At 34.8% G+C, this 26,366-nt stretch overlaps 1 protein-coding gene across 2 annotated transcripts in view; it reads left to right on the forward strand.

Moving 5' to 3' along the window:
• Window positions 1-24,607, forward strand: part of Dnajc10 (DnaJ heat shock protein family (Hsp40) member C10) — a 52,961-nt gene extending 28,354 nt beyond the window's left edge. For both annotated transcript variants that reach the window (XM_047545077.1, XM_047545078.1), the window contains exons 14-23: window positions 9,432-9,559; window positions 9,832-9,948; window positions 14,107-14,208; window positions 15,394-15,549; window positions 16,338-16,471; window positions 17,476-17,529; window positions 17,776-17,923; window positions 20,794-20,913; window positions 22,244-22,348; window positions 23,988-24,607. In XM_047545077.1, coding sequence (XP_047401033.1) covers window positions 9,432-9,559; window positions 9,832-9,948; window positions 14,107-14,208; window positions 15,394-15,549; window positions 16,338-16,471; window positions 17,476-17,529; window positions 17,776-17,923; window positions 20,794-20,913; window positions 22,244-22,348; window positions 23,988-23,999 — 1,076 coding nt within the window. In that variant the 3' untranslated portion in view covers window positions 24,000-24,607. The remainder of the gene's footprint in view (window positions 1-9,431; window positions 9,560-9,831; window positions 9,949-14,106; window positions 14,209-15,393; window positions 15,550-16,337; window positions 16,472-17,475; window positions 17,530-17,775; window positions 17,924-20,793; window positions 20,914-22,243; window positions 22,349-23,987) is intronic.
• The last annotated feature ends 1,759 nt before the right edge of the window (window positions 24,608-26,366 follow it).

Consider the following 26,366-nt stretch of genomic DNA (forward strand, 5'->3'; position numbering starts at 1 on the left):
TAATCATAGCTCCAACTGCTTTTGGAGCCTTCCGCTCCTTTGTTTTCACATGTAATTTTTCTTCTGCACTGTAACCATTTCTTCTGACTCCTCAAAATATTTAGCAAACTCTAAATAACTCTTATAATAACTATAACTTAACATAATTTCTCCCCTGGGAAGTATACATGTATCACTAAGCTCTTCCCTTTCATTTGCTTTTACAATCTTCATAATATACCTTGTATTGGATCCTTTTTTTTTTTAAATTTATTTATTTTAATTTATTTTTATTGTAAACAAATGGGGGATACATGTTGTTCCTGTTTGTACATAGAGTAATAGCATACCATTTGCCTAATCATACATTTACATAGGGTAATGGTGTTTGATTCATTCTGTTATTTTTTCCTCCCCCCCACCCCTTCCACCTCTCTTTTCCCTCTATACAGTCCCTCCTTCCTCCATTCTTGCCTCCCTCCCACCCCCCATTATGTCTCATCATCCGCTTATTAGCAAGATCATTCCTCCTTTGCTTTTTGAGATTGGCTTAACTCAGCATGATATTCTCCAATTTCATCCATTTGCCTGCAAATGCCATAATTTTATTATTCTTTGTAGCTGAGTAATATTCCATTGTATATATATACCACAGTTTCTTTCCATTCATCAATTGAAGGACATCTAGGTTGGTTCTACAATCTGGCTATTGTGAATTGAGCAGCAGTGAACATTGATGTGACTGTATCTCTGTAGTATGCTGATTTTAAGTCCTTTGGGTATAGGCCAAGGAGTGGGATAGCTGGCTCCAATGGTGGTTCCATTCCAAGTTTTCTAAGGAATATCCACACTGCTTTCCAGAGTGACTGCACTAATTTGCAGCCCCACCAGCAATGTATGAGTGTACCTTTTTCCCCACATCCTCGCCAACACCTATTGTTGCTTGTATTCTTCATAATCGCCATTCTAATTGGAGTGAGATGGAATCTTAGTGTAGTTTTGATTTGCATTTCTCTTATCACTAAAGATGGTGAACATTTTTTCATGTGTTTGTTGATTGCTTGTAGATCTTCTTCTGTAGAGCATCTGTTCATATCCTTAGCCCATTTGTTGTTTGGTTTATTTGTATTCTTGGTGTAGAGTTTTTTGAGTTCTTTATAGATTCTGGAAATTAGTGCTCTCTCTGAAGTATGAGTGGCAAAGATTTTCTCCCACTCTGTAGACTCTTCTCTTCGCATTGCTGATAGTTTCCTTTGCTGAGAGAAAGCTATTTAGTTTGAATCTATCCCAGTTACCGATTCTTGCTTTTATTTCTTGTGCTATGGGAATCCTCTTAAAAAGTCTGATCGTAAGCCGACATGTTGAAGATTTGGACCTACTTTTTCTTCTGTAAGATGCAGGGTCTCTGGTCTGATTCCGAGGTCCTTGATCCATTTTGAATTGAGTTTTGTGCAGGGTGAGAGATATGGGTTTAGTTTCATTCTGTTGCATATGGATTTCCAATTCTCCCAGCACCATTTGTTGAAGAGGCTATCTTTTCTCCATTGCATATTTTTGGAACCTTTGTCTAGTATGAGAAAATTGTATTTATTTGGGTTTGTGTCCATGTCCTCTATTCTGTACCGTTGATCTACCTGTCTATTTTGGTACCAATACCATGCCGTTTTTGTTACTATTGCTTTATGGTATAGTTGAAGTCCTGGTATTGCGATACCCCCTGTTTCATTCTTCCTGCTAAGGATTGCTTTAGCTATTCTGCGTTTCTTATTCTTCCAGATGAATTTCATGATTGCTTGCTCTATTTCTGTTAGGTACATCATAGGAATTTTAATTGGAATTGCATTGAATCTGTATAGCACTTTTGGTAGTATGGCCATTTTGACAATATTAATTCTGCCTCTCCAAGAACATGGGAGATCTTTCCGTCTTCTAAGGTCTTCCTCAATTTCTTTCTTCAGTGTCTTGTAGTTTTCATTGTAGAGATCTTTTACCTCTTTGGAGTATTTTATTTTTCTTGAGGCTATTGCAAATGGAGTTGTTTTCCTCATTTCCCTTTCAGATATTTTGTCGCTTGTGTATAAAAATGCTTTAGATTTATGCGTGTTGATTTTATAGCCTGCTATTTTGCTGAATTCATTGATGAGGTCTAGAAGTTTTCTGGAGGAGTTTTTTGGATCCTCTAAATATAGAATCAGGCCATCAGCAAATAGTGACAGCTTAAGTTCCTCCTTTCCTATTCATATCCCTTTAATTTCTTTAGTCTGTCTAATTGCTCTGACTAGAGTTTCCAAGACAATGTTGAATAGAAGTGGTGAAAGAGGACATCCCTGTCTTGTTCGGGTTTTTAAAGAGAATGGTTTCAGTTTTTCTCCATTAAGAATGATATTGGCCATGGGCTTAGCATGTTCAGGCATGTTCCTACTATCCCTATTTTTTCTAGTGTTTTGAGCATGAAGAGGTGTTGTATTTTGTCGAATGCTTTTTCTGCATCAATTGAAATAACCATATGATTCTTATCCTTAAGTCTATTAACATGATGGATTATGTTTATTGATTTACAGATGATAAACCATCCTTGCATTCCAGGGATGAACCCCACTTGATCGTGATGCATAATTTTCTTAATATGTTTTGGGATACGGTTTGCTAATATTTTGTTAAGGATCTTTGCATCTATATTCATCAAGGATATTGGTCTAGAATTTTCTTTCCTTGATGTGTTTTTGCATGGTTTGGGTATGAGGGTGATATTAGCTTCATAGAATGAGTTTGGTAGGGTACCCTCCTTTTCTATTTCCTGGAATACTTTGAGAAGTATTGGAATGAGTTCTTCTTTGAAGGTCTTGTAGAACTTGGCTGAAAATCCGTCTGGTCCTGGGCTTTTCTTGGATGGTAGGTTTTTAATGGCTTCTTCTATGTCATTGATATTGATCTGTTTAAATTGTGTGTGTCCTCCTGGTTCAGTTTGGGAGGAGCATATGTCTCTAGAAATTTGTCAATATCTTCGGTAGTTTCTATTTTGTTGGAATACAGATTTTCGAACTAGCTTCTCATTATGTTCTGTATCTCAGTGGTGTCTGTCGTGATATTTCCTTTTTCATCATGAATTTTAGTAATTTGAGTTTTCTCTCTCCTTCTCTTTGTTAGTGTGGATAAGGGTTTGTCTACTTTGTTTACTTTTTCAAAGAACCAACTTTTTGTTTTGTCAATTCTTTGAATTGTTTCTTTTGTTTCAATTTCATTGATTTCAGCTCTGATTTTAATTATTTCCTGTCTTCTACTACTTTTGCTGTTATTCTGTTCTTCTTTTTCTAGGGCTTTGAGCTGTAATTTTAGGTCATTTAGTTGTTGACTTTTTATTCTTTTCTGGAATACGCTCCATGCAGTGAATTTTCGTCTTAGTACCGCTTTCATAGTGTCCCAGAGATTTTGATATGTTGTATTGTCGTTCTCATTGACCTCTAAGAAATTTTTTATCTCCTCCCTGATGTTTTATGTTATCCGTGTTTCATTCAATAGCATATTATTTAGTTTCCAGGTGTTGGAGTATTTTCTGTTTTTTATTTAGTCATTGATTTCTACTCTCAGTCCATTATGATCTGGTAGAACACAAGGCCGTATCTCTATTCTTTTGCATTTCCTAAGGGCTGCTTTGTGGCATAACATATGGTCTATTTTCGAGAAGGTTCCGTGTGCTGCTGAGAAGAAAGTGAATCCGCTCGTTGATGGATGGAATATTCTATATATGTCTATTAAGTCTAGGTTATTGATTGTGTAATTGAGTTCTGTGGTTTCTTTGGTTGGTTTTTGTTTGGAAGATCTATCTAGTGGTGACAGTGGTGCGTTAAAGTCACCCAGAATTATTGTGTTGTGGTCTATTCCATTCCTAAAATTGAGAAGGATTTGTTTGATGTACAGGGATGCACCATTGTTTGGGGCATAAATATTTACTATTGTTATGTCTTCCTGATTTACGGTTCCCTTAAGCAGTATGAAATGTCCTTCTTTATCCCTTCTGACTAACTTTGACTTGTAGTTCACTTTATCTGATCTAAGGATGGAAACTCCCGCTTTTTTACTGAGTCCATGTGCGTGGTAGGTTTTTTCCCATCTTTTCACCTTTAGTCTGTGGATGCCTTTTTCTGTGAGATGAGTCTCTCGCAGGCAGCATATTATTGGGTCTTTCTTTTTAATCCATTCTGCCAGTCTGTGTCTTTTGATTGATGGTTTTAGGCCATTAACGTTCAGGGTTATTATTGAGATATGATTTGTATTCCCAGTCATTTGGGCTTATTTTTGGTTTTTAACTTGGCTCAGTTTCTCCTTTGGTTTTTCTCTAAGGTAATTCCTCCCTTTGCTGACCTACATTGTTATTTGTCATTTCCTCCTCATGGAATTTTTTGTTGAGAACATTCTGTAGCTCAGGCTTTCTATTTATAAATTCTTTTAACTTTTGTTTATGATGGAAGGATTTTATTTTGTCTTCAAATCTGAAGGTTAGTTTTGCTGGGTATAGGATTCTTGGTTGGCAACCATACTCTTTCAGAGCATGAAATATGTTGTTCCAGACCCTTCTAGCTTTTAGAGTCTGGGTTAAGAAGTCTGCTGCTGTCTGTATTGGTTTCCCCCTATATGTAATCTGATGCTTTTCTCTCATGGCCTTCAAAATCCTATCTTTATTTTGAATGTTAGGCATTTTCATTATAATGTGCGTTGGTGTGGATCTGTTGTGATTTTGTGCATTTGGTGTTCTGTAAGCCTCTTGTATTTGATTTTCCATTTCATTCTTTAGGTTTGGGAAATTTTCTGATATTATTTCATTGAATAGGTTGTTCATTCCTTTGGTTTGTATCTCTGTGCCTTCCTCAATCCCAATAATTCTTAAATTTTCATGATGTCCCATAGTTCTTCGAGATTCTGTTCATGATTTCTTAATCTTCTCTGTTTGGGCAACTTTATTTTCAAGATTAAATATTTTGTCTTCATTGTCTGAGGTTCTGTCTTCCAAGTGGTCTAGTCTTTTGGTGATGCTTTCCCTTGAGTTTTTAATTTGGTTAATTTTTCCTTCATTTCAAGGATTTCTGTTTGTTTTGTTTTGTTTTGTTTTTGAGAATCTCTATCTCTTTTTTGAAATGATCTTTTGCTTCCTGCAGTTGCTCTTTCAACTGCTTATTGGTAGTATCATTCATTGACTGCATTTGATCTCTTAACTCATCCTTTGCTTCACGAATCATCTTAATCATGTGTTATCTGAAGTCCTTTTCTGACATTTCTTCTAACATACTGTCATTGGATTCTATTAATATAGAATCTAGATTTGTTTGGATTATTTTCTTTCCTTGTTTTTTCATGTTGTTCATGTATCTTCCCCTCTAGCAGTGCAGCTCTGGGGTATTGCAGATTTCCCCCTATAGGCTTATAGTGGCCCTATAGGTTTCCAAAACCTTTTCTTTAAGGGGAGATCAATATTAGCAGTGTCCAATTCAGACACTATGCAATCTTAGACCAAAGAGCCCCTATGAGGACAATAACAAAATTGTCATAATAAACAGAATGAGTTTAAATATTAACTTCAGTATAACAAACAGATTTGCAATAAGGTCTGCAGTTTCTAATGGAGGACAAAGAGGATGCAGAGGGATGTAGGATGTAACTGTTAATGGGATAAGAAAAGAATATACAGAAGTTCTAGATAATAGAAAGGGTGAGAGTGTAATCAAAAGAAATTGAATGTTAGCATGAGAAAAGGGAGAAAGAGACTTTGAGGGAACAGGCATACAAAAGGAAAAGAGCCAAAAAAAAGTAAAGAAATAAAAACTTAAAATTGTTCAATAAGGAGAAGAAAGAAAATCTATATTATAACAGTCATATAGTATTCAAACCTCCCAGTCTTCAGTAGCCTGATGCATGAGAGGTACCTGACAATGAGCTTCAAGTCTTCAGCAGGCGTCTCAGGATGGGATTTTCCCCACCTAAAGATCGGAGCTATGGCTTCCAGGATTATCCAAGATGGCCGCTCTGGCTTCCAAATGTGTTGGCAAATGGGGAGCTGCAGCTCAGGGTGTGGACATGGTCGGCTGGAGGTCCTGGAGACAAGGTGCAGTTGGTCAGGCAGGGGACCTGGAAGTCTGGTGTGTTTGGTGTGGTTGCGGAATCCTGGAGGCCGGGTGCAATCAGTCGATCTGGGGTCCCGGTGATAGGACGCAGTCAGTTGGTCTGGGGGTCCTGGCTGCAGGGAGCAGTCAGTCAGTGTGAGGGCCCCAGAGGCAGGGAGTGATCGGTTGGGCTGAGGGATCCAGGTGATGGGGCTCAGTCAGTCTGGCCAGGGGTCCTGTGGGGTCTGGCTGTTGTCTCAAAATGGCAGCAGCCACGTGTAATCAAACCTGCAGGTACTGTGGCAGAGAACTTCCAGGCAACAGCAGTCTGCTGGCAGCTGTTGGATGATTGGGAGGTGAACCTCGTGTGGTGGGTGATGGGTGGGTGAAAGGCAGGCGATGGACAGGCAAGAGGCAGACAAATGGTGGATGATAGGCGCCTAACAGTGAGCAATCTGCACTCAAAAAAGGCGTGGATATGCTGGCAGACTGCAGGTGATCACAGTAGACAAATGGGGTAAACAGCGGGGTGGATAAGCAGCAAAAACTGCCTCACCAAGAAACAGATAACCTCTGCTTGAAACTGGAGTTACGGAGTGACAAGGAACGCAGCCTCCATCTAGTCCTCCATCTTGGATCTCGGATTCTTTTTTTTTTTTTTTTTTTTTTTTAAAGCAGTAGTAGGGATTAAAAATGAACCTGGGGGTATTCTACCACTGAGCTATATCCCTGGTCCTTTTAATTTATTTTGAAAGAGTCTCACTGAGTCACTGAGGCTAGCATCAAACTTGCAATCCTCCTGCTTTAGCTTCCTAAGTTTCTAGGATTACAGGTGTGCACTATCACATCTTGCTACAGATTTAAATGGGAATTGAGTATCTTTGTTTCCCAGGTATAGTATGTTAAATAGGAAAATATTTGAACTATACTTAATCTCTGTTTGAAGGAACATTATAGACTAGGAGGGAAACAGACAAGTAAATGGACACCTTTTTTAAATGTGTAAGGCAAGTAGATTTATCTGTCTACTGCTGAGTAGTAAGTTATTCCAAATCTTAGCGGCTTAAAATAACTAATTTTGGTTGGTCAGGAACATGAGAATAGCTTAGTTGGGTAGTTTTGAACTCAAGTTTTCTCATGATGTTGCAGTTGAGGTAGGCAAGGGCCACGGCTCCTGGGTCTGGATTCAGGCTGACTCATGGAATAGTCAGGAAGTGTCATATGGCAGGAGGCCTAAGTTACTCACCATGTAGAACTCCCTATAGGTCTGCTCACAATATTGTAGCTGGCCTCTCCCATGAGTTATCTGACAGAGGAAGAGAGAGAGACTTAAAGACAGAAGCAAGAGTATTTTTTATGACCTGATCTCAGACAAGATAAACCATCATATGCCCATATTATGTTGGTGGCATGCACTGACCCAACACATAGAAACTTGCACAGTGGCATAAGTACATGAGTTAGGGATCTTTGGAGGTCATCTTGGAAACCAGTGACCACAAGGAATAAGCATAGGTTGTACTTTGGAAGAAATTTAGGAGAACAGTCTCTGTGTTAAGATCTGAAATATAAGTAATGGTTACCCAAAGAAGTGATAAAGACATTCCAGGCACAAGAACCAGCAGATATTTATGGGTTCTAAGGTGAGAGATCCACATTGACCTTAGACAAGCAAGAATTTCAGGATAGCTAGAAAGTTTAGTGTTGAGAAAGGAATAAGACTTAAGAATGCAGAGGGCAGCAGGAGTTCAAAATTGTGTCTCATCTGAGAGCAAAGCAGAGACCGTGGATTTAAGCAGACAGATGATTTAAATAGGTTTACATTTTAGGTGACTATTCATTACCTAGAATAGGTGAGAGCAAGATTAGAGGAAGGGAGAAGAGGCAGATGCCTGATGTATGTCACATATGTAAGAAAAAATGTCTCTTCTATAAGAAGACAAAAACAAGTATATATATTTTTTAGATATCAAGAACATAAAATCAGTTTAACTTGGTGATTGTTGAAATGTGAATGATTAAGAAAGACTCAAGAATAATTCATGCTTTTTACTTGATGAATTGACCTTTGAGTAATTGCTATTCAGCGAGGGGAGAAATACTAGCTGAGGAGTTTACAAGAAGTAGACACATCCAATTCACTTATGAATATTTGAATATAGACCAGGGCTTCAGGAAAAATTTGGGTTGAAAGTGTAAATAAAAATCTTGTTAAAACTAAAGTAAAGATGAGTTTGTGAATAGAGAAGAAAAAAGTAATCAGAATCGGAGTGAACTAGATTACCTCAAAGGATGGTCAAAGAAATTTGTGCAGCAATAGAAGAAACAGCAAATGAAGCATAAGAAAAAGAATGTGGTGCCATTATTTTCATATTTAAACAGTAATATAAATGTCGCCATTTTTTTTGCTGGATCATGAGTGTTTATGAGATAGTCAAGTACATTTTTCCACTGAGAAGTAAGTAAGGAGGTTTTTTCCCCCCTCATTTTTGCTTGCCTTGTATCATTTAAAACAGGTTCTGACACATAATAGAAGCTCAACTCAGTTTTGACTATGGAGCAAGTAAGTCAAAGGACTCTTGAGAAAATATTCTGTAGTTGAGAAAGATTATTTGCGAAGTCAAAGAAGTATATTTATGCATTGGCAAATCACTGGAGGCAATTAAGCAGAGATAATACAGTCCTTTAAAAGCAGGTTGTAATATAGAAAGTGAATGGGTTAAGGGCTGAGACAAATACCAGCATAGTTGATTAAAACAAATTCAGGTGGTGGCAGTGGGTTTGGAAGTATGGTAAGAGACAGAATAGATAGAGTTATGATTCAAAGGCAGAGAAACAAGGCAAGAATCACTCTAGAGAATCTTATTTAGGCATGCGGTTGATGGGTATGCCATTCCGAAGACAAAGAAGGTGGGAAAAGAAGCAAGATTAGAAGAAAATGTGTTTGAAGTGTTTATGAGATAGTCAAGTACATTTTTCCACTGAGAAATTAGCAATACAGGTTTTGATTCCTAAGACTAGTTTAGGTTGAAGAAACAGATGTAGGAGTTAGAGTTTAGTAATAGCATTCATCATAAAGAATTCAAAGAACACTATAAAGAAGTGATTATTCTACCTCTGATGAAGAGGAAACATTTCACAGAGGTCTTGACATTTTAACTAATCCAAGAAACAGAAGAGTGTGCAAGGAAAGGATACTTCTGGTAGAGCCAACTTATGTGTAATATACAGAATACTGAAACCTCACCAAAGTCAACGTGTTAATAAGTTTGTATTGTTTTGAGTGTAAAACTCGAATGTTTCTGTGGAGTAAAAGATGTAATGCAGATTTTAATTTTTTTGTACTCTATTTCAAAGGAAAGAAAATTTTATATGATATACTTGCCTTTGCCAAAGAGAGTGTTAATTCTCATGTTACTACACTTGGACCTCAAAATTTTCCTGCCAATGACAAAGAACCATGGCTCGTTGACTTTTTTGCCCCGGTAAGTTATTTTTAATCAGTCAAATTTCAGTATTGGCATATTTTCTCTCATCATGGCAAAAGGATATGTAAGATGATTTTGAGCTGTTAATACTAGAACTACTGCATCATACCTCTAAATGATTGCCAGTGTAATTACTCCTCTAAGGATTAAGTATGTACCCAGAAGAGATGCCACTAAGTGTAGTTTGTCTTATTTAGCATATTGCTTGTTACAAGACTGAAGGGATTTTTTTTTTTCATTTGGCTCAGTGCTTATACTTTCTTTCCTAGTGGTGTCCGCCATGTCGAGCTTTATTGCCAGAGCTTCGAAAAGCATCAACACTTCTTTATGGTCAACTTAAATTTGGTACACTGGATTGTACAGTTCATGAAGGACTCTGTAACATGGTAAGGCAAAGTGTAAGAAATTTATTCTAATTAATGTTTTTGTAAAAGAGAGACCTTTGGCAGTCTAATATTAAAATAAAATACTTTTGCAAGTATACATCTTCTTTTTGGAGTAGTAAACCATTCCAACAAAATGATCAAATTATGATTGGATTAAATCTTGAGTAGAAAATACAGTTGAATATAGATAAGGTTTTATTTATCAAACTTAAGCAAATACTTTAGATAAAATGCTTACATAATTTAAGATCTTTTATACTTAATACTATTTTTTTGGCAGCCTAATTTTTATCCTTTGGCTTTCCCCATATTTGTCTTCTAAGTGTAGATCACATAAGGAAATTTAAAATAATGGACAAACTTTTTGAAATTTTTGTTTACGTGAAAATATTTTCTTAGGGTAAATATTCACTCCCCAGTTCTCAGTTTCATGTAAAACTAGACATGTTACATCCATGATGAAAGTATATAATACCATCTGTAAAGTATTGATGGGATGGTGGAATGGAAATCAACCCTAAAGCAAATCAAACTTCTAGATTTGTTACTGCAGAGGAAATCCAGCTGATACCATGAACATGCGACCTGCAAATCCTAGCATGTAGAGAACTTTTCAGGACATTGTATTCAACAAACAATTGAAGAGGAGGTGGGAGGAGAGATAAAGAAGACATGAAAGATTTAACTCAAATGCAGTGGGTTTTATGCGGGGTAGGCGGGGATTTGGGTTCTTTTTAGTTATACATGAGAGTGGCATTTTGAATATAATAATACAGGCATGGAATATATCTTACTCTAAGATATAGTCATAGATTGACTATGATGTATATATTCATATATGTACATAGGAAAATTATTTCAGATTCATTTTGCTGTCTCCTTTTCCTATCCCTCCTTCCTACCCCTCATTCCCCTTTATCTAATATACTGAATATCTATTCTTCCCCTCTTCCTCCACATATCAGTGAAAACATTCCACCTTTGGCTTTTGGGGACTGGCTTATTTCATATAGCATAAAAGTCCAGTCCATCCATTTACTGGCAAATGTCATAAAATCATTCTTTATGGCTTAGCAATACTCCATTGTGTATTTATATTCCACATTATCTTTATCTATTCATCCACTGAGGGGCACCTAGATTGGCTCCATAGCTTAGCTATTGTAAATTGTGCTGCTATAAACATTGATGTGGCTGTATCATGGTAGTATGCTGATTTTAAATCCTTTGGATACATACCGAGGAGTGGGATAACTGGGTCAAATAGTGGTTCCATTCAAAGCTTTCTGAGGAATCTCCATGCTGCTTTCCATTGTGGTTGCACCAATTTGCATTCCCACCAGCAACGTATCATCCCTTGCCAACATTTTTTGTTACTTGTGTTCTTGATTGTTGCCCTTCTGACTGTAGTGAGATAAAATTTCAGTGTAGTTTTAATTTGCTTTCTGTAATTGCTTGAAGTGTTGAGCATTTTTTCCATTCTTATTTTTGCTGAGAAGTGTCTTTTCAGTTTCTTTGCTCATTTATTGATTGGTCTATCAAATGCAGTGTTTAAACCTCATTTGGATGCAGTGCAAACAAACCAACTGAAAAAAGAAGAAGAAAAAAAAAAATTGGGAACATTTGAACACTAACAGAATATCTTATTATTACAAAGAATTTTTAATTTTTAAATGTGAACTTACACAATGGTTATATTGGAAAATCTTTATATTTTAAATATACTGAAATATTTATGGATGAAATGATAGACCATCTGAAATTTGCTTTAAAATAATAATCTTGGTAGTAGTAGAAAGAAGGTATAAATGAAATAAAAGTGGCCTTGCTATATGATTATCATAACTATATGAAAGTATTTTGTGAATGTTTTGATTCAAACTAAAATGCTAAAAGATGGAAAGAGGAAGAAGGGAAACAAAAAAAAGAAAAAGCCTGTGTTTTTAAAAATAGTAGAAGTAAATGCAGTGGAAAATCTTTACAACATCTGTGTGGGGGGAATAATTGCTTGTTCCTTACTTTAAAAAGTACAAACTATAAGGATAAAAACAAATGAATTTGACTACATTAAATATCAAAACAAAACACCGTGACTTTGTGAGCATGACAATGCAAATTGTATCAGAAATTAGCTAACTTCTTCACCAAATGAACAAAAATTTAGAAATCTGGGTAAAGCAGATAGATGAATAGTCACGCTGTGGGATTCCAGAATATTTAAAAATAGGTATATTGGACTGGGAATGTATGTAGCTTAGTGGTGGAGCACTTGCCTATTATTCACAAGGTCATGGATTTGATCTCTGACACTATAAAAAGAATATATGCATATGTGTGTATTTACCAGCATGGGTAAATCTCAAAAATATAAGAACCTGGTACAGTGGCGCTTGCCTGTAATCCCAGTGGATTGAGAGGCTTAGGCAGGAGGATCTCAAGTTCAAAATCATCCCCAGCAAAAGCCAGGCACTTTGAGACCCTGTCTTTAAATGAAAACACAAAATGTCTGGGGATGTGGCTCAGTGGTAGAGTACCCCTGAGTTCAATCCCCAGTACCCCCCATAATATATGTGTGTGTGTGTGTGTGTGTGTGTGTGTGTGTGTGTAAAAGAAAAGCAGGTTACAGAATAGCATAAAGTATGATAAAATTACAGGAAACTTTTATATACTTAGACATGACAATAGACTGCTTAAGAAACCATACATATTAGCAAAAATATAAAAACATTGGTGGATACACTAATTTCAGTATATTGGTGTATCCGTAAAGAGGAAGAACATGAATAATCTGCAAGTATGGCCAAAGTTCATTTTTGTTAAATACAGAGGAAGGTTATCTAGGTTTATTATCTAATGTTTATTTTTGTGTATCTAATGTTTATCACAGGGGAGAGAGATGTAGATGTTATTAATTATTCTCTTATTTTTCAGTAAGTTTAAAATTGTATTAAAGTATGCTTTTTTTGTTTTTAGGAATTAAATAGGGCCTTCAGTTTCTAATGTCCTATGTGAGACTTGGAAAATAAATACTAACAAATGATGCAAAATTATAGTCAAAAAAGTTGTTTTCTTTGAATTCCTGTAGTTTTTCTACTTTTCATCTTAAATAATTAAATATCACACCATAAGTGTAAGAATTTCAAATATGGGGTGTCAGATTCACCTGAAATAGAATTGAGTTGCCACTTACTAGTTGATTCACCTCGACCATGTCATTAGTCTCTCAGTAACTCAGTTTTCTCATCTGTAAAGGAGATTTTGAAATTTTAACTGGTGAACAGAATTGAGGAATAAGAAACCGTGTTTAGTGCTTGACACTAAACTTGTTGATGCAATGAATTATTTGAATTTACCCACATTTTTCAAAACTTTGATAAATGTTAATCACTACTTTTTCTGAAATTATGAAGCTTCTAATTTGATAGTGCTTATCAACTTTAAGGATACAAAGTTCAGCTCCTGCAAATCTGTAGACAGGGATCTCTTTGTAACTTTTTTTAAAAAATGAAAACTGGCAACCATATTAATTGAGTAAAAAATAAAGCATTTTTTAATCATGAAGATTATCTTAAATATAGAACAAAAGGTGACCATATTCTTAGGGCATGAGTCATAATTTTTTAACTTAAAATAGTTATGTACTGCTGGGCATGGTGGCACATGCTTATAATCCCAGCAGCTTGGGAGACTGAGGCAGGAAGATCGCAGGTCCTCAGCAACTTATTGAGGCTGTAATCAATTTAGAGAGACCCTGTCTCAAGATAAAATAAAAAGGACTTGCTCTTTTGTTTACTTGAGCATCATCTATCTCTAGAAAAATTAGGAGTTCTTAACTATGATTTCACAAAAGCAACTGAAATTAGAGATATAACTTATTCTTTATAGTTTCTTCCCACCTTTGTTCAGTAGGGCAAAAAGAAAACAAGCACGTATGATTACCCACACTCAATGTATAAATGCTTTTGATTTTGAAGGCTAAAAAAAAGAAGAAATCAGTTATTTCTCTGCTAAATTTGACTTGGTTAAAGTTTCAGTCATTGGAAATTTAGCAGTGGATTTTAAAAATCTTGTTACTTAAAGGAATACTGGCTATAAATTTAAAACAAATAGGTAAAATATATAACATCTTTATTCAATTTTTATTCTCGTTCCTCACAGTATAACATTCAGGCTTATCCAACAACGGTGGTATTCAACCAGTCCAGTATTCATGAGTATGAAGGACATCACTCTGCTGAACAGATCTTGGAGTTCATAGAGGTATTTTACATTACAGTCTGTGACTAGAAATCCCTCTCTGTATACGTACATTCTGAATGAATAATATTCAATAATGGGACTTACTCTTTTTATGCTAAAACATTTTCTGACAAGGAAATGATTTTTTTTTTTAATTTGTCTATGTTGTGTTTGTTACCTAGAATAATGCCTTGTGCATAGTGGACAAAACTATTTATTAAATACATGAAATTATACCTTCACTTAGAATCTTACCTACCCCCTTTTCTTGTTTTCTCTGAACACAGCAGTGTCAAGACTGCTACATTATTAAAAGTACCCTGCATCTGCAACATCTACTTCCTTCTCATTAATAGTCTTAACAGTTTTAGTGACTTCCTAAGAAAGGAAAAATTCCAGTTTATTATTGTCCATTTAATGACCATCCTACTTTTGTACTTAACTGTCCCTCCTCCTTCAAAGTAATGTTTTGTGTTGTTTTTCCAGTGAATCTAACCTCTTAGTATTATCTGATCATTATAGACCGAAGCTTTATTAAAACAACATTTGAAATATGTGCACCCTAAAGAGGTTGTGCAGTGTCTCTGGTCAAATGCAAAAATACATATGTATATATATGGTAGACTTTCCATTCAAAATTAAAAGGTCATTTCCAAACCAATTATTCTTGGTTCCAGAACAGAACTATATATGGCCTAGGTAACCATCTAAGTAGCTCTTAGAACTCTATTTTATTATCTAATCATAACATTAATAAAGTTGCCCCTTTTCCCAGCCCCAGAACTAAGAAAAAAACCATACCTGATTTAAGAAAACTGATGGACAAAATCCAAATTTAGGAACGTGTATTATTTTCATTCTTAAAAATAATTCACTATAGATTTTCTTTAAATTTCCTTGAATTTTATGATTTCTCTAAGACAGGAACTTATTTTCTTTTTAGTTCATTTTTGTATTGGTTCTTTTTATACATGACCATAGAATTCATTTTGACATAATTACAAAAGCATGGAATATAACTTGTTCTAATTCAGTCCACAGCACTTCCCCTTCCCCACCCTTCCTTCTACCTCACATTCCCTTCCCTCTATTGTACTGTTCTTTCTAAAACAGGAACTTTCTAAAGGACATATACCAGCAGTTTTCCAAAGAATGTATCATCAACTCTTCTTGTATGTCTATCATAATAGTGTATGTTTTCTTTAGGATCTTAGGAACCCTTCAGTGATCTCTCTTACACCCACCACTTTCAGTGAACTAGTTAAGCAAAGAAAACATGACGAAGTCTGGATGGTAGATTTCTATTCTCCGTGGTGCCATCCATGTCAAGTCTTGATGCCAGAATGGAAAAGAATGGCCCGGGTATAGTAAAATATTTTAAATCTTACCACTTTATAGAATGTTTATTTAACAGTTAATTCTGAAACTGAGATAAATGAACACAATTAGATTACTTAACAGCTCTGATCATGCCACTAAGATTCCACCTGTATTTTTGTCTATTATATAAACTATACAAAATAGTCTACCCTTTATTGTGTAGCATCTGGTACATTTTTGATCAAATTCTTGCCAGTGTCCCCTTCTATTTAAAATTTTTCTACCATTTTGTTTTTTAGAGCTTAAAAAACAGTAAGAATAACCTTGAGCAATAAAACATTTAGAAAATTTTCTACAAATAGACACAAAAGATTGGAAGCTAATGATTTAAATATCAAAATGGAAAGTGCAATTGAAGTTATTTTTAATATTTTTAATGTCTTCATATTGAAGATTATATTTTATACTCTTCCAGTAAATTTTAATTTGGGTGAGTCCTTTGAGTCAAAGGATACCTGCAATGATTGCCTCCATTAGAAAAAGTAATTCTTTGAAATACTGCAAAGAGCTTCATTTGGTTTGGTTTCTAACACTGAATTTTAGAAATTCATATTTTTCTTATATAATTAATGGTTGAATTCAATTACTTAACCTGAATTGTACAAAGTTATGAATTATTAAATTAGATTTCAAATTCCCTATCCTATTATGTGTTGTCCTTATTGTTATTTGGTGATAATCACTGGCAAATAATAATTTCACAGTGACTTATAGAAAAAGAGGTAATTTTATTTTAATCATTGATACATGTATACCATTTTCTTTTATAGACATTAACTGGACTGATCAATGTAGGCAGCATAGACTGCCAACAGTATCATTCTTTTTGTGCCCAAGAAAATGTTCAGAGATACCCTGAGATAAGATTTTTTCCCCAAAAATCAAATAAAGATTATCAGTATCAGTAAGTATTCTCTCAAGTTTGAAAACATTTATTATAGTCATTTAATTATATAGGTAACATCTATATTATCCTAACTAAATAGAAATCAGCCTAACAGATATTTATTGGGAGCCCACCATGTTTAAGATAGTGTATTAGTGAGCACTTCAGAAGATAGAGAATTGACTAGGAAGATGATTGAAGAAGCTTAATAGTCAAGGAAAGGAAGAACTAACATTTATTGAATCTGGCTTCAGGCACTGTACTAGATTCTTTACTCATATTATTTGCATTAATCCTCACATGTACTCTGAGGAAGGAATCTCTACCCTTCCTACTATTTCAGAGAAGAAAACTGATTCTTAGCCTTTAGGAAACTTCCCCAAGTCACATTCCTACTAAGATTTGAAGCTGAGGTTTGAACCTAGGCCTGGCTTGTATCCAGGCTATTCCCATACCACCACATAGTATTTCATGTAAAAAACTCAAATGTAGAGTATGATGAATGTTATTAAAGATGTCAAAATGAACCACGGGTTTCAAAGGAGAAAAGAATCACAGCTTTGGGGAAAGTGCATTTTTGAGGTAGCTTTTTACATGAGTTAAATCAGATGGGAATTTTATAGATAATAATAACTTGAATAAAATTCAGAAACTGAAGTCTTAGACATTTTGAATTTTGAAGTTCCTGTAGGTCTGCAGTAGATGTTCAACATTGTGGTTTATCTGAAGTAGAAAAGATACTCGAGCTGGGGATGTAACCTAATGGTAGAATGCATTCATAACATGCATGAAGCCCTGGGTTCAATCCCAGCACCTCCCTGCTTCCCCCCCCAAAATACAAACCAAGAAAAATATATTTTGGAAGCCATGTAATCAGCATTTGTAGGTAGGTATGTCTTAAAAGAGAGATGTTACATGAGCTCAGTCAACTAAATTTATTTTTTAAATTGCTAAAATAAGATTACTTTCTGAATATATCTAAAATTCTGTTTGCCATTTACCTTTTTTTCCTCTTCTTTTAGTAGTTACAATGGTTGGAATAGAGATGCTTATTCCCTAAGAATCTGGGCTCTTGGGTGAGTAATCTAAATACATTGTATAAAATAGTCAGTGCCATTTACCTCCTTGTAGGTGTATAGTTAAATTTTCTGTGGATTGAGTCTAGCATTTAAAATTACTTAGAAAATAATCATATTTACCCCAATAGAGCTGAACTTTATTACATTACTATTTTTTTTTAATCATTTTTAACCTAGCCTTGCAATATTATTACTATTTGCTTTGGCTTTATTTAATGAAAAATGATTTTGACCCCTTCACAGATTTTTACCTCAAGTGTCCATAGATTTAACACCTCAGACTTTCAGTGAAAAAGTTGTACAAGGGAAAAATCATTGGGTGGTTGATTTCTACGCTCCTTGGTGTGGACCTTGCCAAAATTTTGCTCCAGAATTTGAGCTATTGGCTAGGGTAAGTCTTGTCTATATACTTAAATAAGTTGTAGTCACATGCATGTTTTAATAATTTGGATAAAACCAATATAATTCTTAATTTAATTCCTAAAGTTTCTTCTGAGTTTTAAGAAACAATTCCATTTCTCTGATGATAATCTTGGCAGTTGATTTCTTTTTAACTTCTATTTTGGTTGATAAAATCATCATCTACCTAACCATAAAAGTCAACCACCAGATCTTGTCAGTTCTGTCTCCTAAATGTCTTTCAGATCTGTCATCGTCCATCTCCACTTCATTGTTTAAGCCTTCATCTCTCACCTAGTCTTGTCATACTAGCCAATATTCCTTGCCCTGGTGATCTTTCTAAAACAGAGCCTTCTCTGGCATGTTAACCAGGTTTTTTTTATGTGTATTTGTTTAACTTCAGGTTTCTGGTCTGATCCTTTCTGTCTCTTGGCTTTACCTCTGCCCCCAGCTCACATTCTAAGTCCTCTGAACATGTTTCTCTATGTATGTGCTACCCTGTTTCTAAAATGTCCCATCTTTACCTTGGTCCCCTGAATTGTCTTTTACTCATTCTATAAAACCCACCTCCAATGCCGCTGGTTCTGTCCGTTGCCCTTCTCCTTAAATCAATGTCACCTCAATGTCGTATACTCCAACAGTGTATTTATACAATGTACACTTTTTGTGTATTTGTCTGTCTCTTCCAAAAGACTGAGGTTCTTGTCTTTGTATCCCTAGTGCCTGACTCAGTAAATGCTTACAGAATTGAATTGGAATACATCGCACTCAATTCAGTCTGAGTTTTTGCTGTTTCTGTCATAAGTCATATTGATGACCTATTCCAAATTCATAACTTCCTTGTCTGCATAACTCGAGGAACTCTTAAAGTTGTTGGTATATAACACTCAGAATGAAAAAGTCAGCAACAATTCCATCAATCTGAAATAAAAAGATTTGTATCCCATGCCAAAGGAATACTTTTTTAGCAGAGGAATTTTTTTTAAAGTTTCTGTAAACTATAAAATATTAGCTAATGACTGGTCCTTCAAATCAGAGACTTTTCATTCTTTCTACTTAATTTTTTTTTCATGATTCCTTTTCTCAAAGAATTTTTACAGTGTTTTACACCCTCATCCCTTATATACTGAAAACAGCTTTGTTATAAATTTTGTAATGAAATTATTTCCGAACTATTAAACATAAGGAGGAGCATTCATTCAACCAATCCCAAGCATCAAGCAAAAAGCATGCTGGGTACTATGGCTACAAAGATGAAAAGCCATATTAAAGGAGATTTTAAGCTAGTGGGAACATAAAATGCAAATAAATATAAATAATACAACAAGGTAATTGCCATAATAAAATTGGAATGAAGCTGTACCATGAGCAAAAGAATGGAAGAATATACTAGGAGACAAAAATCTATACAGGAAAGTTAGTATTTGAGTTAAGAATTGCAACATGACTGAGAGTTTAGCACTTGAAAGAATTGGCTGGAGAGTACTTTAAACAGAAGACAGTGTTTGCTGATGTACCAAGACTTGAGAAAGCATTTCTGGAATATTTATTGTTAGTATAGTATTATCAGAATCTAAACATGGAAGAGGAATGGTAAAATTGAAATTCAAAAAATGAACAAGAACCAGGAGTTTAATCCTGGTTCACTGAGGCACAGTCTACCTCAGTGATTACATATTGTTTAGAATGTATTCCTTATTAGAGGAGAACCGTTGGTTGTGGCAGGACCCATTTTACATTTAGAAAGATCACCTTGATGGATTAAACAAGAGCCAACAGGAACAGATTTTTAGAGCACCAAAAATAATATAGGGCTCCCCCCATGAGTAATTCAAAAGCTACAAGTGAACTGGTATATAAAAGAAACATTTTGCAAATGACAGAAATTTTTTAAAATCAAATTTCTAGATTTCCTAAACCCTTAAATATGAGAGTGGTGTGTGTGTATGTGTGTGCGTGTGCACACATACATGCTAATTCCTGCAGCTTTGCTGGTGTCCTACTACAAATTTTTGTACCCCAATAGACTTGAAGATCAAAGTGGAGGCAGCAGAGATATTTCAGTTGTCCTGAAGTGAGAGATAACTTGAACCAGTGGTGATAGAAAGGGAAAAATACAAAGGAAATAAGAAAAAGCAGAATTTAATGTTTGTGATAGATGAGAGAGAAAAGTCTAGGATTACCCTAGTTTCTGGCTTGAACTGAATGAATAATAGGATAGGAAAAAGAATATATTAAGAGCAAGGGATCAATTTTAAACAAGTTGTATTTGAGGTACCTATGAGGCATTCATGTAAAGTAAGCTGATTCATAGTTGAATGTGAAACAGGAGAAATTGGGGTTCATTACCACAGATGTACATAAAATCATCACTTCACAGAGAAAAGATTGTTGCCCAAAGATGGAACTCTGATCGGGTATTATATACTTGAGGGTAGAGGAGCTCCCCATGTTGAAAAAAAGGAAATATAGCAGGAAGGAGCAGTGACAAATGCCGAGAAGGAATGGTTAGCAGTGTCCTTTAAAAAGACCAAAAAGTGACCATTTGGCTTGGTGTCAGTTAGAGGTCACTGGTGATCTTAGAACAGTTTGAGTAGATGGAGTAATAAGAACAGAAGCCAGACTGAAATGGTGAAAGAATAGACTACTGCTTAGGAAGAAAAATGAGACAGATGTGTGCCACAGGAATCATTGCAGTCCTTGTGTGATCACACGTATATACCCTGAAATGAGTTAGAGACCTGATAGAGACTAAGAAATCCTTAAATATATAAAGGATGAAATAATATCATATTGCATTATGGTTGCCTGAATGGTTTATGCCAAAGAAAAAAAATGGCAAAACATTTTTGTTTTTTTCAGATGGTTAAAGGAAAAGTGAAAGCTGGGAAAGTAGACTGTCAGGCTTATGCCCAAACATGCCAGAAAGCTGGTATCAAAGCCTATCCAACTGTTAAATTTTATTCCTATGAAAGAACAAAGGTATGTATAGGCTTTCTCTGTTTTCCTTTTTTAGCAGGCCAACCTCTAAAGCAGATTTGTTCAGTCTAAGTAATGCTTTCTTCTGGTTTCTTCTCTATTTGTCATTTTGTATATTTTTGAAACAGGCTTTTCATTTACTTATATACCAAGTGATCTTTAAAAAGGTTTCTGTCTTTCTGGGCAAGGTGATGCACACCTGTAATCCCAGCAGCTTGGGAGGCTGAGGCAGGAGAAGGCAAGTTCAAAGCCAGCCTTGGCAAAAAGCCAGGGATATGTCTCAGTGGCCAAGTGCCCCTGAGTTCAATCCCTGTACTGCCCCGCACCCCCCCCCCCCAAAATTTCAAAGTAAATAATTTCTAATGTTTTTATGCTTTTTGAGGGAGAATAACCAGGTTAAGGCCTGATGTTTTTTATTGATAGTTATAACATTTTGAAATAGCTAAAAAAAGTAGGTAACAAATTTTAGGAACCTAGAATTGTTACAAATCTAGGTTTTTCAGTGAAGGATTTGTCAAGAAGCTGTCTCTGAGGCTGGGGTTATGCTCAATGGTAGACCACTTACCTAGCATTTGTGAGGTTAATTGCACAGTGGAGGGTAAGTTACCTGAATCTTTATTCTTTTAGAGTCAATAGCTCTACCTTACGGTTTTCACAATAATTTAGAAATGAGTGACATACATTGGGGTATTATTCAGGTAGAATGATCCTAGCAAAGTACCAGTACAATGAGAAGTCTCAGACTTAACCAGGCCATAAATAGAGCTGTTTGAAAAGATGATGTTACTGTGTACCAGAAGACAAAGTTAGGGACCACAGGTCCCTGTCCACACTGAAAGATGGCTAATAGAGAGGTCTGGGCCTGACAAGAAGGCTAAAGCAGAATAATGATTGAAGGAAATGAGTACAAATCAACTCAAAAAAGCAAAATTGTAGCACACAGTTTGGGGTTCACACCAAGAATAAGGAATGAGTAGCTTAAGATCTAAACTAAGCAGGTCTGGATACAGTGACCTGCTTCTGCCCCTGACTTTCAGCCATCTTTCTGCAGTGGGCAGATGAAAACTAGGAGATATGCATTGCTTTCCCTTATCATAGTTTAGAATGATTTCAACCCTGGGGATATCTTATACAATTTATGTTTTTGAGACTTTTGAAGTCAGGAATGCATTTTTCCCAGTGTTATGTTCCCATAACACTATGAACTCAAAGAAATCTGAATTTCAAACACTTAGTTTTAGAACAAAAGAACTTTAAAGCATATTTAACCCAGTTTCTTATATAAAAATATTTTATTTTGATTAAATATTTAATGATAGTGTTTTAATTTTAGAGAAATATTTGGGAAGAGCAAATAAATGCCAGAGATGCAAAATCAATTGCTGCCTTTATTCATGGAAAATTGGAAACTCTCCAAAATCAAGGAAAAAGAAATAAGGTGAGAACTGAACGTAGAACTAACTCCGGTAAAAGTTACCAAAATGTATTCTCAGTATGCAGTTCATGTAAAATGAAGCTTCAAAAAATATAAAGATGGAAATTTCTACTTTAGGAAATATAACAATCAAAATATAGCCTGTAGACACTGAAGTTCTTAGAAATTTGTACAAGTAAAACCATTTAGCAGAAAATAATGACTAATACCCATACAAAAGCTTGTATTTGAATGTTTAAACATTCACAATAGGTTAAAAAAAAAAAAAAAGTCCATCAATTATAAATGAACAAAATGTGGTATATCTATTATCTATGCAGTGGAATATTTTTTAGCCCTAAAAGGAGTGATCCTTGCTACATAAGAAACTTTGAAAACATATGCTAGTCAATGAAGCCAGTAACAAAAGCTGTAAAATGTTCGGAATAGATTAATCCATAGAGACAGAAAGTAGACTAGTGGTTGCCTGGGGTAGGTTGGAAAAATCACCGGACTCCTTTAATTGTGGGGATTTTTATGGCATGTTAAATGTATGGTAAATCTGTAAAAGAACATGACTTATTGCCATTAACTATTTAAATTTTTTTCAAATATAAAGACTTGAATTGTTAGGACTAAATCTACTAAAGCCCCAACACATTTTGGATAGCAAATTTTCTTTTGTTCTTGGTATAATCAAAATGTATATTCAAACTCATTATTTATCTTGGTTCCTCCTTGAATTTTTAATGTATTAAGCAGTATTATAACCTTTTCTGTTACTCTTCAAAAGGCAATTCATTCTTTCCTCTTAATTCAGGTCATTCTAGGGAATAATTAGAAATAGACCAAGGAATTATGATTATTAGAGTACTTTTTAAATGGAATTTAATACAATCACATATGAATTATCTTGGATTCTTTCCTTGTAAGGTAAAAGATGAACAGCAAAATCTCTGGAGAGCTATAGAGAAACTGGCTTTTTAGAACCCATTAGAATATAAGTTCTGCTTGCCTGGCATGGTGGATACACCTGTAATCCCAGCAACTGGGAGGCTAAGGCAGGAATTTGCAAGTTCAAGGCCAGCCTCAGAAACTTAGTGAGACCCTGTAATATAAAAAGAGCAGGGGATGTAACCCAGTGGTAAAGTAGGCCTGGGTTCAATCTCTAGTACCAAAAAAAAAAAAAAAATAGTTTGTTATAATCCAGTTAGGAATTACTAGATCCCAGTAGAGAAAGCCTTACAGCCTACTTCCCAAATGTTTTATCCAAATCTAGAGGATAGGAAAGAAAGAGCTCTACAGAAACAGAAGTGTTTTGACTATTAATTTTCTCAAGTTATTTTAAAATTTTGTGACATACCTCAAATTATGAATATTCAAGATAAAAAAATTAGTCATAAACCAGAATATCATAACTGAAATTACCCTATAAAGTATGCCATATGTGATTTAATTTATCTGTTGTGGTCAGATATGCAAACTAGGAGATTTTTCTTTTTTTTCCCATTGTTACAATTAAGAATGGTGTGTTTCATGGTTATCCATTAAATAAGAATAAAGAGTACATTTGAAAAGATGAAATGTTGGTTAGTTTATATTTTACCTAATTATAAACATTATAAAGTCATACTTTTAAATCACATTTACATTATTAATACAGGATGAACTTTGATGTTGAAAATGGAAGAGAAATTGAAAAGAAAAAAAAAGTCTGAAAAATAGCATCAGAAGACAACTTTTAAGAATGCTAACTACGTTCCTGGTGGAAGTTAATGAATGTTACCTTGGACATGTAATTGCACTGCCTGAATTCTGTACAACATTGGTATAAAATGAATGGTCTGCAAACTTTCTGTAAAGGGCCAGATCATAAATATTTTAGGTTTTGCAGACCATATATGGTTTTTTTGTCACATTTTCTTTGTTGTCTATAATGATCTTTTTAAAAATAGAAAAACCATTCTTTGCTCAGGGCCATACAAAAAATAGACCATGGGCCAAATTCAGTCTTTGGGCCTAGAGTGCTAACTCCTAGAAATGGTGTTTTGAGTGTCTGGCTCTAATAAGCCTACTCTGCTGTTATCTGCATACTGTACAAAGTGGTTTGTTTGGTTTTTTTTTTTTTTTTTTTTTTTTCTCCCCCACTTACAGTTTGTTGATGGACTTGGAAAGAGGTAACTTGGTTTCTGGTCACCTAAAAAACCCTGTCTGACCACATATTTTATTTTAAAAAACACTCATGCAATAGCAAAATAAACAGATACCTGTTTTGATGGTGTATTATAGTGAAGAGATTCTCCATTTTGCCTTTTAAAATTTGAAGAAATGCTTTGAATTTTTCATAATTGGAAAAACTTTTTGCAATAGTAAGTGTAAAAATCCTACGGACTGCTCTATCCATAAAAAAAATCCAAGGTGGAAAAAAAAATTACAGCAGTTAAATGGGCATTATAGAGTACCCCAATATATCAAGTATTTAGAGCTCTATATTTTAAAGATGTTATTTTCCTGAAATTGTTTTCATAAAAATTTTCCCACTGATGCCTCAAAAAAATATTTACATAATTTGTCTTCTGAGTTTTCTTTTGACCTGTATTATTTATTTATATTGATTTTTCCCCCCATAGTTATGGTTTTACTTTTAATCTATTCATTATTCAAATAGAAAAAATAATTTTAAAGGCTTATTTTACAGTAGCTCAAAATGATGCTATGTGGTTATTCTAGTTATTCATCCAGTTATTCATTTACTGTCAGGGGCTGCCTTTTTCAGATATTGGCATAATAACTGAAGTTATTTTTTTAAGAAAATCAAGTATATAATCATAGAATGGGATCTTTTAGTTTCAGAGTTGTTAAGACTCAAAGTCAAAGTGTTTTCCTTCCATTTTTAACAAAATACTGAGTAACCTGTAGTTGTTTAGTTATAATTCAAAGTGTATGGAGTGGTACAAATTTAAATTGATCAGAAGTAGTCAACAAATAAAAGAATCTTTGGTTTTTCAAAAACCTATTAAGATGATGGTTTCTTGTATTTGGAAGAATTTTGCTCATCACTTTATCCTGCTCCTCCAGTATTTTGTCATAAAGACTATTCTTGTGATACAAAAAGTAATAACATTCATTTTTAACTCTAACCCTATTCGTATTCTCTCCCATATTTTTGCATATACTTTTAATTCCCTATCTTGGATTCTGCCTTTTATATATATCAGCTCATATGGAACAATAACTACTTCTAACCTTAAATTTACCAGATTTTTAAATTATAGTTGATAATGGCAAGAGTCTTTTATGCATTAACTAAAGCTTAGAAATTCTTCAGAATTGACTTGTTTCTACAAGAATCCCAAAATGGAATGACTGGTAAATATATACTAAATTAATGCACCAGTTGCATGCATACTACTGCTGTGGACACTGAGGAGTATACAAAAGGAATATAAGTCTTTGTCTTCATCTCCCAAGTGTGTGATTCACAGTTCAGTCCCTGAATTCAAATGTGTGAATACTTATATTACTACCTATAAAATTATTTTCTATACTTTTTGAGAAACATTTTAGGCAGTAAAACAGTAAATATTAACTTGGCTTACATGATGTGCTTATGGAATCTGCTAGAAAGCCAGGAACTCCCAGGAGTCAGGTTAGGTAACCTGTATCATAAAGTGACATACATCAAGAAGTTTTCTACGGTCATATCAATGTCATATGAATCTTTCAAAACAGCTGGCAGATTTTGGAGGGTTGGTTTGTTTAGGTACTGGGGATTAAACAAAGGCCTTACACATGCTAGACAAGTGCCCTATCACTCAACTTTTTTCATTTTATCTTTTGGGAAGTTCCCTGGGCTGACCTCTAAGTTGGAATCCTCCTGCCTCAGCCTACCAGGAAGCTGGAATTACAAGTGTGCACCACCACACCCAGTGAACTTAGGTTTTTAACAGCTTTATTCATTCAGTAGAACACCACCAAGGAGTGAAGGCACAAGTTGCCATTTCTTTCAACACACCATTTTTGTGTGTGTCTGTTCTTGTGT

The sequence above is a fragment of the Sciurus carolinensis genome, chromosome 3 (genome assembly GCF_902686445.1).
Source record: "Sciurus carolinensis chromosome 3, mSciCar1.2, whole genome shotgun sequence".
NCBI classification, from domain to species: domain Eukaryota; kingdom Metazoa; phylum Chordata; class Mammalia; order Rodentia; family Sciuridae; genus Sciurus; species Sciurus carolinensis.